The 15,876-nt window shown below is 46.2% G+C and overlaps 3 protein-coding genes across 4 annotated transcripts; 1 reads left to right on the top strand and 2 right to left on the bottom strand.

The window, feature by feature from the left end:
* The first annotated feature begins 222 nt into the window (after nucleotides 1–222).
* On the top strand, nucleotides 223–2,219 carry cbln11 (cerebellin 11). Its single transcript, XM_062384455.1, has 4 exons — nucleotides 223–791; nucleotides 880–945; nucleotides 1,032–1,163; nucleotides 1,737–2,219. The coding sequence occupies exons 1-4, from the start codon at nucleotides 533–535 to the stop codon at nucleotides 2,015–2,017; spliced, it is 738 nt and encodes a 245-aa protein (XP_062240439.1). The 5' UTR covers nucleotides 223–532; the 3' UTR covers nucleotides 2,018–2,219.
* A 369-nt stretch (nucleotides 2,220–2,588) lies between these two features.
* Nucleotides 2,589–8,422, bottom strand: si:ch211-63p21.8 (kelch-like protein 13). Of its 2 annotated transcripts, XM_062384454.1 has the most exons (5): nucleotides 6,379–8,422; nucleotides 5,521–5,876; nucleotides 4,937–5,322; nucleotides 4,662–4,829; nucleotides 2,589–3,122 (listed from the first exon to the last, which is right to left on the bottom strand). In XM_062384454.1, the coding sequence occupies exons 1-5, from the start codon at nucleotides 8,168–8,170 to the stop codon at nucleotides 2,600–2,602; spliced, it is 3,225 nt and encodes a 1,074-aa protein (XP_062240438.1). In that variant the 5' UTR covers nucleotides 8,171–8,422; the 3' UTR covers nucleotides 2,589–2,599. The 2 variants fall into 2 exon arrangements, with proteins under 2 accessions (XP_062240438.1, XP_062240437.1); XM_062384453.1 differs by having other exon boundaries at nucleotides 4,937–5,876; nucleotides 6,379–8,421.
* Nucleotides 8,423–11,804: 3,382 nt separating this feature from the next.
* Nucleotides 11,805–15,159, bottom strand: si:ch211-63p21.1 (uncharacterized). The gene is made up of 7 exons (XM_062383465.1): nucleotides 14,959–15,159; nucleotides 14,421–14,527; nucleotides 13,955–14,038; nucleotides 13,698–13,772; nucleotides 13,004–13,074; nucleotides 12,730–12,901; nucleotides 11,805–12,389 (listed from the first exon to the last, which is right to left on the bottom strand). Exons 2-7 carry the CDS (start codon nucleotides 14,487–14,489, stop codon nucleotides 12,180–12,182), a joined length of 681 nt encoding a protein of 226 aa, XP_062239449.1. The 5' UTR covers nucleotides 14,490–14,527; nucleotides 14,959–15,159; the 3' UTR covers nucleotides 11,805–12,179.
* Nucleotides 15,160–15,876: the final 717 nt, after the last annotated feature.

Below are 15,876 nucleotides of genomic sequence, written 5' to 3'. Positions count from 1 at the left end.
TAACTTAAGAAAACAAACACTAAAGGAATTGAAACACTGAAAAGACATGAACGAGAACAAGAAGACAAAAACACAAGGAAGCTTACTAGACAGCAACATGGAACACAGCAAGAACCAGAACATGGCTTGAAAAACAGCCAACCCGACAGAGGATAAGGGGAAAGACAGAGGCTTAAATACACACAGGGAAGGCAGGGGTAATTGGCCACAGGTGCAACACATGAGGAGTTAGAAACACAATCAACAAGACAGGAAGTGAAGACAGAAACCACCCACAAGGAACAGAGACTACAAAATAAAACAGGAAACAGAAAACACAGAGCCAGAAATACACAAACTAAACTGAGAACCTGACACAATCCTACCAGGGCCTGTTGGGACATGAGGAGAACTTGTGTCCCTGAGGGGCCTGAACACTTCTTTCCCTCTTCAATGAGGAGGGCAGGTATATAAGCCACTGCAGAAAAACCTCCCTCCACAAGCAAGAGAAAACTTTCTGCACATCACACAACACACATTTACAGGTGAGCCAATGGGGTCCAGGTCTTTGCTTGTGTTGACCCTCCTGGTGTTGTTGTGCGTGGAGCCCGGGTTTGGACAGAGAGGCGACGTGGACCTGGGGGAATGGATGAGAGCTCAAGAGAAGCTGACTCAGGATTTACAGGAGAATCAGAGACGTGTAGAAACCCATCAGCAGGATCTTGAAGCCCTGGAGGCCCGGCTCAATGCCACTGTGGACCAGCTGACGGGGCAGAAGGCCGACATGGACCAACTGAAGGAGGAGAACAAAGGTACGAGATCACGACTGAAATATTACCACAAATATTCCCCGTAATGCATTTTGTCAGTTAATATATTTCATTTTCAAAACTGGCACAGACCTGCAAACACGACTGAACGCCTCAGAGATGGAGATTGATGAGCTGAAACAGAGCGGTGGTAAAGGTAAGACAAGCAGACTTTAAAATCTACTCTCTGCGTGTGATTTCTTTCACTTTAACGTGAACACTTCTCTACATGTTTTCTCACAGCCGCTCCTCACATCGCATTCTCGGCCTCTCTGTCAAACTCGGGGGAGATTTACAGCGGACCCTGCACAGACAAGTCTCTCATTTTTAAAAGAGTCTTCTCAAACACCGGCGACGCCTACGATCACAATACAGGTTGGTTAAAATATCAACATCGAAGAACTGCTTTGAAACTAATCTTGTAGTCACTCGATGTCCAGAGGCTCTCAAACTTTAACACCTGCTTCTGGTATTTAGAAACAAGATCGAACAATGTGAGAGAATTCATTGAGACCACATGAGCTCATCGCAGTGCTCTTATGAAATTAAAGCTGGTCAATCTTTTTTAGATGTGTGTAAATCACTCTCCACTGCGAATGGAGCCTGAATTCAGTTTTGGATCATGAATAAATTAATTTGAATAATAATTAATAAATCACCTTGAGTTTCCTGTTCCTTGGTTCTGAAAAGCCACATTTCAGAAAGGTTTGCCCACACTCATAACAGTGTATTTATAGATCAGGATGTCAAACCACTAAACATGATTTTTCTATCCCATCATGTTCAATGAATTATTCCCTGACAAATAGGCTAAATTCTCCCAATGTTTAAGAACAAATCTGTGATCCGCCTCTTTGTGGAAATCCGCTCTGTAGTTTTTGCAGAATCCTGCTGATTAACTCAACTGGTAATGTCACTGAGTCATTTAGTGTCTTCTCTGTGTTGCAGGAATCTTCACGGTGCCCGTCGCTGGTTCCTACTTCTTCAGCTTCAGCACCTACGGCTACAACACCCACGTGATGGGCGCCATGTTGATGAAGAACGGCCTCCTGCAGATTTCCACCCATGAAAGCCCGACAGCCGACGGCTCGGACAGCAGCACTAACTCTGCTGTGCTGCGCCTGGCGGCCGGCGACAGGGTGCACGTGGAGCTGTGGGACAACGGCAGAGTGTTCGATAACCTGAACGGACACACCACCTTCAGTGGCTTTCTCCTCTTCCCCATGTAGATCAACACACACATTATATTCACACTGCGGATCTCTCATGATAAGAAAAAACTCAATTCATGTTTTCATAACTCAGAGAATTTTATTAAAGATATGTGGGAACATTCAGCATAATTACTGCAAAATAAATAAACTCACTACATTGTCCGTTTTCTTTTCTCTGCTGATTCTGCCTGATGGACTGAAAACTGAACCATGACCACAAGTGGGACAGCGCCCTCTGGTGTTCACAGTGAGTTTTAGAATCCATAGTTATTTTATACTTTTTGTCCTGGATTTAAACACCTTTTAAATACATTGAATTCATCTCAACCAAAGTAAACCACAGTTTATTGATGTCCTACTTTTGACAAGCCTAAAGAGTTATCTTACACACAAAAATAAACTTTATTGGAAATACCCTCATCCTGCCCTCATCTGCAGTGGATGATCTGACATTGACAGCTTCAAGTCTGATTCCTCAGGTAAACTATTCCAGAGGTCCGGGGCCTCACCATTTGTCTTTAGCCTCTACCGACTGATACCTAACCAGGCGAGCAGAAGATCTCAAACGTAAGCGACACACTTTAACCTCACCATGTCTTACAAACGTAAATCTGGTGGCAAAACCAGCAGAGACGCTCGTATGTCATTGTTGGGCCCGGGCATCTTGCCCATGTTTTCCCACCTCTGCGTTGTGGGGTCATAACGATGAACCATATTTGTGTCGCTGTATTCCTCGTGGCTGTATCCACCCAGCACGTAAAACTTTCCCTCCAAAACTGCACTTCCTGCTCCGACATGCGGCACCGGCAGAGATGTGATCGCGGTCCAGGAGTCAGTCTCCGGGTTGTAGACTTCACAGTCAAGCATGTCCACAACGTTCACGGGCGCACCTGCGGTGGTTCCTCCTGCGACGTAGAGGCGGTCGCCCAACGACTCCATGCAGTGTTTAGCCCGAGGTTTATTCATGTTCGCCAGATAGGTGCTTCCTGTCTCTGGGTGGTACCGAAATATGGAGGAAAGACACCTGTAGTCGCTGTTCATCCCTCCTGACACCAGGATCTGCCCTTGTACAACTTTTGCCACATGACCGCTCAGAGGAAGATCCAATGGCCAAGTGAAGCTGAAAAAGAAACGATCCATATGTAAGAATATTTGCACGGATCAGCCAAGACACATTTTCCTATAATCAGCTAATAGATCTTTTAAACATGGGTATAAACCAGGGGTATCCAAACTTTTTATCCAGAGTGCCACATACAGAAAAAAATTCGAAGGTCTGGGCAACTTACGCCGCCACACCCCCCTGCCCTGGAGCGGACCGTTGACAGTGCGCCTCAAGGCTGAATTATAGTCCTGCGACTGCAACCGCGGAAGCCACGCAGCTGCATCGACGGACTCGTTTTGGTTTATGCTTCTCTAACGTGCTGCGCGTGTTGCAACGCAATTCACTGCCAGGACACTAGGCGAGTAACGTTGTTTGTCGAAGACAAAACACACAAAGAAGAGACGTCTTCTTCTTCGTTAACTGTTTATTAACATCGCCACTCCGGCTCCTCGTAGCCTATTTCTGGCGGACAAATCGGCCAGTCAGTGATGGGTTATACAAGTGGTCATACTTTCAGATCTCTTCTGCCAAGTGCTCTTCTATTTGTTCCATATTCGTCCTTCTAAATCTTCCGTGATTTCCGCATATTGTGGGGCATGAAACCGGAAACTAGACTCCGGACAGGATGTAGTAAGGAGACCAATCACAAGCCTTGCGGGCTGCGTGAGGCTCGTGTCACTTTGTCGTATAGTTAGAAAAATTGGCGGACGCACGCAAGCCCGCAGCGGGCACTAAAGGGGCGTGTTGCATGTCTTGCGTGCATGCGTGCGTGCAACCCGACTATAATTCGGCCTTCAATTGCGTCGCTCAGGGCGAGGGGCGTGGCGGTGTTCTGAGGGACAGCTGGCAGGTCTGGGGTGAGATGGGCGCCACCTAGTGTCTAAACTGAGAAATACAATACAGTGGTACATGTTTACATCTATGGCGCATTATTCTCAGACTTTTTAAAAACTATTCCATAAGTTTCCTGTTAGTGCTCTCCCTTTTTTGGAATGATCTTTGACCTGGGAATAATCTCTGACCTGCTAATGGATGGGTATTGAAGGAATGTTCTTTAACAGGCGTCTTCAACTTTAGGTACAAAACATGTCCTTATCTAGTCAGAGGCCCTATGTGTGACGTAATTTCATCTCCCCTATAAGAATCCTTGTCGGGCATTGGCAAGACAGACTTTCACTATTTGGCTTGTGTTGTCCGCGGGTATACCATGGTGCCCGTCTGACCTGCAAAACTTCTGTGTAATAAACATTTTACACAAACAAGAACGAGGTCCGCTGAGATTCCTTCATCAACATCAACTTCAACAACAACATCGACATCTGGGCTGCATAGAATATACCATAACAGCTTGTTAAATAATTGACCACACATCAGGTTAAAGTGCTTCCTTTCATGATCTTGTCTTAATATGTTTTAAGACAATTATCGTTTCCGGTCAAACAACAATACAGATTTGGTGCAAGCTACCGATGTCGTAGATCGTTGTTAAGCAAGCTTGAACAAATTCTTGAAATGCATATTACACCTTGCTTTGAAAAATCCCATCGGACTGACCTCCAAGAGTTTGAAGTGGGGCAGTATCGTTCCACACTTTCTATATATTCCGGGTCACAGTGTCCACCGATGGAGAACATCTTCCCCTCCAGCACAACCACAGAGAAGAGGCATCTGTTCTGCTGCATGTCAGCCAGTCTCTCCCAGCTGTTCTGATGGGGGTCATACCTACAGATGTGGAGACAAACAATATGTGTATAGAAGCAGTGATGGATCCTGGATGTGGAAAGCTGTAAAAGAATGTTCCTGGAATAATCAAGAGCAACTTCCCTCACCTGTAAACAGAAGTCAGGGTGTCATCAGTGCCATAATACTTTTTGCCCCCGAACACGTATAGTTGTCCTGTGAGCACCGCCACCTCGTGACTGAACCTCGCCGACTCTGGTAATTCTCCCAGCCGTCTCCACTCCATGGCCTTTTTTATCCCTGTGTGGCTCCTCAGGGAATTTCCAAACCAGAGTTCTCTGCTGATGCTGCGGGTAGATAGGTCTTCAGAGGTCTGTTCACCCCCAATCAAGACCAGACTCTCTTTTGGCAGATAGATGCGGCACTGACTCTCTGGTGTAACCTCATTGGAGCAGAATTCCTCAAAGATTGCTTCGTAGAGCTCGACCAGGCTGTGATGAGTCCAAATATCCAAAGACTGGACCTCATTGAATTCCTTGAATGTCATCAGGGGGAAATGGATAGTTTTCATTAACACCTTAGCAAGTTTGAGCCTTTTCTTGGGCTTAGCTTGAATCCATGCTACCACTGCTTTGAATACAAAGAGCTCAGATGGAACGCAGAGTGAGTGACTGCTCAAGTACTTGAGGAGTTGTTTGGCTGGGAGATCCTTGAACTTTAAGGTGCAAGCTACCTTTTGGAATTGTCGCAGAACAAAGTCGTCCGCACTTTCGAGCAGCTGCACCATCTCGTAAGCCACAGCAAAAGATGCCACGTCCAGGCAGGAGAGGGGATTGATTTCTCCCTGCAGGAAGTCGAGACACAAGGAGAGGGCTGGCTGATATTGGAGCTGGAGGGTGGTGCTGGTAATCTCAAAGACAAAGCTCCAGCTGAGGGGCAGAGCGCCGCTGTATGAGCAGCCAACCAGAAGCTCCATCTCAGACGCCAACAGGGAGGGGAGAGCCACCCGAGGCTGATGGGACTCCCTCATCCCCGAGGTAAACATGCCATGGAAGTAGTCGCTTCCTGCAGCCAGGATGACTCTGTGGACTAAACAGACCATGATTTACTATAGACGAGCCTCTGCTTGTTCTTTGTTCCATGAAAGATGATTAAATTATATCATGGTAAATCCAAACCACAATCTTCTCCAAGTCATTTGGAAACATTATAGAATTATGATCTAAGGTATGGTTCAGTTATCTCTGGATGGGATGCTCCCTCACAAAGAATTGTTTTCTGTTTCAACTTCAATATCACGATGCCCACATCTGCTTAATGCAGCGCACATGGGCCAACTGGCCAATCAGAGCAGACTGGGCTTTTTCAGGAGGGGGGGTCTTAAAGAGACAGGAGCTAAAACCAAGTGTTGGAGACAGAGGCTGAAGAGAGGAGCTGCAGAGATGGACAGTCTGAGGACAGTGATTCTGAACATTAGAGCATGAAAACATTTTAAAGTAACAACACAAATTAAAATGATCAACCAGGATATGAAGCACAATATGTCTCCTTTACACCTTTACATAAACACATGAATTGGTGGTCTACTAACCCGGAAGCGATGCTCCAATACCTTCCAACGTGACATCACAGCCCACCCTGTCCATCCACAGCTGCTTGATGGACTGAAGACTGATCTTCCTTTCCTCCGCAGCAGAGATCTTTTCTTCTTTCTTAATTCCTCCAGTTTTCGGTGACTCTTCCTTGTTGCAGAGATGCATCACTCGAGGGACGCAGAGTGTTTGAGCTGCGCCCTTTATCCGATTCACCGTGTCCTTGTTCAGACGGGACATAAATCCAGAATAGGCAAACTCCACAACTGCCTCTAATCCAACAGCATCCACTTCTGGACCCAGGGAAATTGACCACCTTGTATCATCTTCTCTTTTATTGTTTTCTGTATTTCTTCTGCTCAGGCTTTCCCGGACAAGGGAGCTGACAGCAGCCAGGACAGGGGAGTGTACCTGGAAACTCTGCCCGGCCTCTGTGCTCAAATGTAGGTCGGTGAGAAGGGAAGAGTCCCTGAACTCTGTCAAAGTGAGAAATAAATCAGTGGAATAATCGTCTCTGCAGTAAACCTTCCCCTCATCTTCATCCTTACAATCCATGTCTTTGTGTGATATATGATCTGCTTCCTCTTCATCTGATGAGTTATCTTGTTCCTCCAGAAGATCTTGTTCCTCCTCAAACCCTCCTCTGGATCCTGTGAATGAGTCTTCCTCATTAGTCAGCTTCTTGTTCTGATCCTCCTCTTCAGTCCACACTCCAAGGACTCTACTGTCATTCCTCTTTGGTTCTTCCACTTCCTCGGGATCCTTGCGTTGCTTCTCTACGTCTCTTTTTCCGTTGTTCAATTTTTCAGAATTATAACCTTCATCCTCCGATCCCAACCGCCGAGAATCTTCATCAGATTCAGATGAATCTGAGAAGTTTTCTTCGTCTTTTAAGGTTTGAGCGGCACATTCTTGATTTTGCTGAAGACGCTCTTTTTCAATTCTACTGCCGTCTTCTTCCTCTTGTACCTGCTCTTCCTCCTTTTCTTTACCATCTTCCTCCACCTCCTTATTCACCACAGGCTCAATCGCTTCCTCCACTTCTCCCTCTTCCTCCCATAGCTCTGCTTCTATCAGCCCTCCTTCCCTCCTTATCATCTCCTCGGCCTCCCTCCCATTCCCTATTCCAACTATTTCTGCTTGCGTCACTTCTTTTTCCTCCTCCTCTTTCACCTCCCTCCTCCCTTTGTCCTCCCTGTCTTCTCCATTATCACTCCCTTCCCCTCCCACTTCCTGTTCCTCTGCCTCTGTCTCCCCATTTTGTTCCCTCTTCTCTTTAATTTCTTCCTCTATTTCTTCCGGCTCCATCATCATCCCCAGATTTACCTCTTCACTCACTTCCTCACATTCCCCTACTTTCTCCTGTTGCTCTGCGATTGTCACCTCCTCCACCTCCCCCTTCTTTCCTCCCTCCATTTCTTCTGTCACCTCCCTCTCCTCCTCTACATCCACCTGCTTGTCCTCCTCAAACTCCGTCTCTCCCTCATTTTCTTTCTCTTCCTCCTCTTCTTCTGTGACTTTTTCATCATTCACCAGCACCGTTAGCTTTACCTTCTTCTCTCCTTCTCCCTCCTTCTCACTCCCTTCTTCTCCCTTCCCTGTCCAACATGCTTCATTTTCCTCCTCTTCCTCACTGTCCTCCTCCGTTTCCTCACCATCGTCCTCCTCCTCCTGCTCCTCCAGATTTGTCCAACGACTCAGCCTCTCACTCAATGTCCTCCTCCTTTTCTTCTCCATACTTTTCTTCCATTCCTCCCACTCCTGCTGCAGGTGTAGAGTAACCACTACCATACTTTAATCGGTGCTAATCCCTTTAAATCACACCTCCCTTTTCCCAAATCACTCACCACACTGACACTTCTCGAATGCCACAAAATTGCAGGATACTTTGTTTTTTTTACAGCGTTTGATCAAAACGGCACAAAGAAAAATCCTCTGCTGATAATCCAGAGGTTGGATGTTGCTGTTGCAGGCAGCTCTACCTCTTTCTGCAGGCAGCAGCCGTGTCGTGTCCTTCTCCTCCTCTCTCTCTCTCCTGTATTAGAGTTTTCAAAAGTGGTACGGGTGCCCTAGATTTCTCACATATCCTGTTATACACTCGCTAACTGAAATTCTAGACTGTTTTGGCGGCTTCAGTTTGAATCCTTACAGAGATTTGTGAGGAGATGATGCATCAAATACATTAAGGTTACTTTTGGTGTATTGTTGGGGGATTGATTCTGTGTCTTCTTCTTCATAAAAATAATAGTAATAATACTGATAAAGTTAATTTGTGCTGAGTTACAAAATAAAAGTGCATATTATACAAAAGTTCTGGTCAATCTACGCAATGCAATAAAACAAAACAGAAACAGCACAACAGTAAAACAATAAGAAGAAAAATCTAGAAGAAAATAAAACTGCAAACATTTCTGTATATGTTTTATTGCCCTTTTAACCCGATTCTGCTGATCTTTGTCATTATTAACCTTTCATCATTTTATATGTTGATAATCAACAAGGCCTATATTCACAGGTCTGTGTTTTTTAATCCACACATTGAAGATTTGGTTCCAGGCTAGTTATAAACAAGAAACTAATCTTGTTTATAACTGCGACACAGCAAATCTCTGCCAATATGAGATCAAGCACCGAGACATTTCGGAGCTGGGGGGTCTTGGATATTTATTCGGGCCCATATGACTTGGGGATCAGTATTAAATGCCCAGAGGGTCAATAGAGGGATCACGTTGCTCCTCTACAGCCAAACACAGTGGAATCTGGGTCAACTGTTGAGTGGGACTGGAAGGCCGAGGGGGCAACAAAACAACAACATATATACTTGTCTGCGTTGGCGCCAGCAGACAAAGCAAACAACTGGGTCCCGCTGTAACCTTGACTGGGAAATAGCTTCACGGGTCTGGAGCAGCCGTCTGTGGACCCTCACAAATCACCACGCTGTCAGAAATAGCAGCTGGATTGGTTTGCTTTAGCTTTCAAAAAATTCCTATACATCTCCAAGGTCTACATGAATCTCAAACTGTAACAGAGCCATCGAACATTCAGGGGAAAAGTTTTCTATTGTTTTCTATTGCTCACACCAGCCGCCTCCTGGACTCTCAAAGTTTTAACGTAGTGGGACAAGGCCCAGTTCAAGATAGGATGAGATATGCAGAATAATAACCACCTTTCACTACAGATATATTGTTTGTGGAGAAATGTACTTGAGTAAAGTACAGTGGCACATCTACAAAGATGTAAACTGTGCATGAGGAGATATTGAAATGGTCTATCTGTATATTATCTAATGGGACCCTGATGATGCCCAGTAACCAGGCTGTGAGTCAGGAGAAGGAATACTCCACATGATGAGGTGCAGGTGACGAGTGGAGTTTAAGAAGGAGAAGGAGTTTTAAGGGGCCTAAAGCACATGATGTTCTTTCTGCAGTGAAGGACACCCACTAACTAGCACGGCTCTATCCAGCCCATCAGACTCTATAAATCTGGGCTGTAAGAAGGTTTCAGATGACAGCAAAAAGAAATAGCAGAGTCACATGTGATGTTAGCGTGATCCCTTTTGGCAGCATGCCTTCCAGGTCACGGTCAGGGCGAGGGACGTGCACGTGTGGCATCATGGCCACTCGTGTAAAGAAAAATAGATGTTCAATGTTAAAGGATATGAAAGACGACACCATCTTCAAGGAATATTTCAAATGTCTCTCTGTGTCCTGTGTGTCCCGTGCTGCCTCGAGCCGGGCATAACAGCCATACGTTATTTTAATGTGCTCAGTCAACATGTTAGAGTGATGCCATCCACCAACACGGAGGAGGTGAGGTTTATGGCCTTTATACTGCTGTCAGCCACCAGGGGGAGATGGAGCCGCATTGTAATCCCTTTTAGGGAGCTGTCATGTCGTCCATCTTCATTTACAGTGAAGCTCTGAAGTTCTACTGAATCTATCCACTGAAATGCTTTGAAGCAGGAATGGTGTGAGTGGATGTGTTGGGAATGAAACTGGTGGCCAACACAATCCTACACAAGGACTTTCAGCCACACACACACACACACACACACACAGACACACACACACACACTCTCTCTCTCTACAACTGAACAGCTGAGTGAACCTTTTCTTACAAAATTTAAAGAAAATTTAGGGGAGGCAGATAACTTATATTTATTTACATATGTTGTATATATAACATTACGTTATATATATAAAAAGTCACTAAACCACAATTTGCTGTTATCCTATACTTTAGATAAAGATGGATGACAGCTCCCCAAAAGCGAAATTAAGGCATATTTATTGCCCCCTTTGGGCATTGTAGGTCATAACACCCCCCCCCCCCCCCCCCCCTCCTCCGTGTTCACAGATGGGACATGGACAAAACGTCAAATACCTTTTTTCTGTCATCGTTGGTAGTTTTTATCAGACTGGTAACTGTGGTCAGGTTTTAGATAAAGGGAAAACATATTTACTGGCCCAAAAAAGATGCCCATTCTTTTAAGGTTATGGTTTAGAGGAAGAAACACAAGTTGTTGTTTTTTTGTCAAAATACAATCTAGTTTTATTGAACTTCTATTGCCCCAATGAAAACCGAGGTGAAGATACATACACAATTTAAACCTGGGCGTTAAAACCCACTTGAACAAAACAAGGTCCTAAACATGAATGAAATGAGCTTATACAACCGTTCTCGTTCAAAAACAACTTGATGTTCAATGTACAGAACAGAGAAGCCACAGCAAAATGGATCTTTACAGTAAGAAGCACGACTGATTGTCAAGTTCACTTTCTTTCTTAAATAATCACTCATGATCAGACATATAAACATAAATACTTATCAACACGACAGTACTGTTTTGACTGTAAGACTGTGAAAGTGTTTTAATTACTTTAACGTAGTAAAGTTCCACTAAAGCTCGTTTTATTTTGAGGTCAGCTCATTTCACAAAAAATACACAAGTGCAGCCAGACTGAGGAAGAGGAAGAAGAAGACGAAGAAGAAGAGGGATCCACCTCTTCACAAGTCAAATAACACATGTTGTCCCCAATGAGCAGATGCACAGTAGATCACACACCTGATTCCCCCCGCTATAGCTTTTTTAATTTGATCATGTCTTTTTTTAGTCCCTGCATTTGTGAAATATATTCACAGGAGACGTTTCACTGCAGCAGGAGCAGAGTGTTTGCATAGTTCGGCTGCAGCGTCGTGTTGACATGTTTTCCTATGGAGCCTGCCCCCCCCCCACACACACCATACTGCTCCTGTGGCTCGTCGAGATGAGAGCTCTATTTTTACAAACGAGGGGGTGAGGAAGCGAGGTGAGATGTTCTGAGGCAGAAGCAAAGGCTGAGTATATGTTGTTTTCATAGGAGCACGTTCAGGAGCAGGTGCAGTGTGGCACTGTGACATGAAACCCCAAGGTCAACACCCCCCCCCCCAAACACAAACAAACAAACAAGATGCTTCAAATCAGTTCAACATGTGAGGGAAAGAAGAAATAAAAACATCTTGACATCTTCATGGCCACACCAGTCTGGACCAGGGTCCGACCCAAGCTCCAGGTCTGTGCTTCATGTGATCTGGTGACTTCTGGTTTCATGATGGAGCTTAGGGATCGGATTGAAGAGTTGTGACTGACAGATGTTTGTCGGGAGCTGCAGCAGCTCTGAAGGTCGGAGCCAAACAGGAGGTGTGAAGGCCCATAGCTGGTCTGCTAACCTTTACCCAGCACACTACATCGGTCTATGACCTTTTCAGATTTGTTGGAACTTTTTCACATGTCTGGAATGATGCGGTGGAGATGTTGGGGTCAAGCCCCGGCCCAGGGGAGGAGGAAGGAGACGATAACGATGACGAGGGACAGGGAGAGGGGCAGAGAGAGGAGGAGGAGGACAGGGAGAGAGAGGGAGGACGGCCACAGGGACGTCAGCTTGGAGCCTCGGGGCGGATCCACCCGGCTCCTCTGCATCTCCACGTTGGGCCGGCAGATGATCAGCGGCCTCACCTGTGATATGCTCTCCTGAGAGACGGGGGGGGGGGGGGGGCAGACTCAATGCAGGTGTTTGGATACAGCTGTTGTTTAAAAGCAACAATAGAAAAATTAAACAGTATAAACACATTTACAGGCTGAATATCGCTATGTACACAATGTAAATAAAAACAAAACTGAATTCAAACCAATTATACTCAACCTTCTCCCTGTAGTTTATACCTTCATGCCTTGAAATACTTTAATACATACTTCACTCACTTTCTTTTTGGTTCTAACACCAGAACTTTAGTCAACCAAGTGAGTTCAGTGGATTTGAATCTTCTGATGTGTGTTGTGATGGAGCCGTGCTGTGTGCTTCTTGTCTCACCTCCAGGATGGTCCTGCTCTGGGCTCTGTGGGGACTGAGCCGGACGCTCCAGCGATGGGATCTGTGGCTCCTCCCACCATCGTCCTCGCTCTCCGTGGTGTCTTGCCGAGCGACGCGGGGACGCTTACGCCTCCGCGAGCTGATTCGCTGGAGGGAGCCCGGCTCCTGAAGTCTGAGCCAATCGAGTTAAAAGGCACAAGGTTAGACGATAACACATGTGTGGGGTTACACACGTGTGAATAATTGTGTTTGTGTGTTTGTGCACATCACAAACCTGCAGTCTGTATCCTCGATATCAGCATCAGCATCACTCTCCCCCTGAGGGTCCGACAGCAACCACTCTTCCTGCAATACACGATATATAAATAAATATATATAATCAAATACAAAAATGTGTCAAATATAATATAGTTATGCTGCTGCATCGTGTTATTTTGAAGGTTTTGGATGAAAAAACAGTGTGAATCATCTATTTCTAAACCCAGAGCAACACTTGATGATGCTGCTGGTCTGCGTGACTGCTCTCCTGCGTCACTTTCTATTTCCACCATTGTTATTTTGCATGAGTCAGCTGACGCCTCTGTCGAGACGGAAACTGAGAAAACATCCGTGACGTCAGATCGTGGGACGTGAAACCTCAACCTGCTGCCACCACTGCAGGACACATGGAAAGAACTACATCCTGATCTCAATAGTTACTTTATTTTATTTTATAAACCTTCTATGGAGTTTGGCTCTCTGTAACTGTAGTGAGTGGGTTCCATCTCCTGGTTCAGGAAGCTGAGGATCATGGGTAATATCCAGTCAACACATTGGTAAACTACCAAAGTAAAGGCAACAACAAAACATGTCAGAAGCTTTTATAAGAAGCTTCAGACACATGCAGGCGAGACTCTTAGGTATCAGAAGTAGTTGTATTCACGCTTTTGAGACACACACACACACACACACACACACACACACTTTACCTCTGTGCCGTAGCCCTCAGAGTACCTGGTTAGCATCACCCTGTGTTTCCCACAGTGTTCACACAGCAGTTTGTCCTGAGCAGAGGAGGCAAGAAGGAAAAGGACACGTGAATATTCACCCACACTGAGGACGTGAAGTGGATGAGCAGAGACGGAGGAGGAGGAGGAGGGTCGTGTGTCCAGAGCAGAGGAAGAGACACTTTGTGATGTGAGCGGGCGGAGTGATGGCCTCAGACACTCGAGTGGGAAGCACTCACCGGCGTGGGTGTGTGCGCTTCTGAGTACAGTGTGCAGGGACCAGCCTCGCACAGACACACAACAGCTACACAACTCGCCCCCATCTGAGACAAAGACAGAGCGAGAGCGTTAAACACCTGTGATGAGTGAGTGGACGCTGTGCAGGGGAAGCTTCTCGTCCCTGTTGTCGTTAGACAGCAACACAAACTGTGTTGTGTATACGCGTGCAGGTAGAAAGGATCTGAAGGTGATCAGACGTTACATATCTTCACACATGGTCGTAAAGAAGACAAATACAAAAGAGTCGCAGCTTTTAGTCAAATGAGAAAGTTGTGTGGACGTGAATATGAACGAGTTATTCTATCAGCAACTCAACACCATGACAGAAACAACGTCTTATTCAGAAGAATGTCAATCATTGGAATATCTATATCAACAAAGTCAGAGATGAGTATGATGAGCAGGGTTTCATTAACAAGATCTCACCTCACACTCATCGTCAAACGTCTCTCCGGAGGAGAAGAGGCCGTGGGGGTTGGATTCCCTCTGCAGCATGACCTCTGACCTCTGACCTCACAACCTCACACACACAGCTGTTGGGACACACACACAGGAAACATGGCTGAGTAACTGAGGGGATTACTGGAAACGCTGGTTGCTGACTGTCGACAATACTTTGATATATTGGGTTTGAGTCTCGAGCCAGTGATGTCATGTGTTTCCCCTGATGGAGAATCGTGCAGCTGTTGGAACGTGACGCTGAACGGACGCGTCATCACTGCACCTCTGGAACATCTGCGCAGCTCACGTTACGTAACCGCAGTGATGGAGCCCGCACAACTCTTCACGTGAAGACGAGGCGGGAGAACACGCGGGTTTTTATTCTGAATTGAAATAACGTGAAATCCTGTGATAACAATACACGTGACAAATAAACGCGGTGGAAATGAGGCTGAATTGTTATTGACGCGACGGAGAGAGAGAGAGAGAGAGAGAGAGACAGCAGCAGAGTGACACCTCTCACCTCTCACAGCATCTCTGTCCCGGTGTCCCGGAGCCGAGCCGCTAGCGGGGACCGGAGGCTGGCAGCTGCACGCGGCGGCGGAAGCGGCGGGAGTCCGGGACATGGCGGCGCGTGGAGGCCGTGAGCTCGCGCGGCTCGTGAGAGTTTGACATTGTGGCGGATCCTCGGTGTGACGTCAGAACGGGGGATGAGTGACAAGCAGGAGAGGGAGGCGCGCGAACGGGGGAGGGTTCCCAAAACAACACGGGAGCGCGCCAATGGGGGGGGGGGGGGGGGGTCTCTCCGTGGAGTCGAACCGGAGACGAACCAGAGACCTTCTCTGCCCATAGTCCAAGTTTCTGCCACTAGACCACCGCCTCTGGGAATGGAGTCCATGTTTATTGACTCTCAGGCACAAGGACAGAGCCTCAGTCTCACAAAAGACCTGGTTCCAGTGAGAACTGTATATTTGTTTGAATAAGAGTCTTGGTTCCAAACGGCCGTCACATGATAAACTGTTCTCTCTGGTTTCTGAGCCGGACGACTTAGAACCCTCATCGTTCTCAAAGTGGGAGCGATTACATGAAATGTTTCCCCTGATCTTTATCTGGTGCTGTCAGTGCTCAGAGTTAATGCTCAGTACAGACACAGACACAGACGGACAGAGACAAATACATATCACACACACGCAAACACACACACACACAAAGAAAACACATGCTCTGTTTGTTTTGTTCATGACGAGACGATGCAAACAAACACAGACACACAAAATCCCGTGCACATAACAAAACCACACATGGACCGCAAAGTTCCACCATCTGTTTCAGTTACTGTGACACATCATGTACTTGGAGGTAAATACAGATCTACACTCGTCTTGAGACCTGTACTGGAGCCAGCCACCAGGGGGTGATACACGTGGTGAGGCATCTTTCT

Source organism: Platichthys flesus, chromosome 24 (genome assembly GCF_949316205.1).
Source record: "Platichthys flesus chromosome 24, fPlaFle2.1, whole genome shotgun sequence".
Classification (NCBI taxonomy): domain Eukaryota; kingdom Metazoa; phylum Chordata; class Actinopteri; order Pleuronectiformes; family Pleuronectidae; genus Platichthys; species Platichthys flesus.
This window is presented reverse-complemented; position numbering and strand designations above follow the sequence as displayed.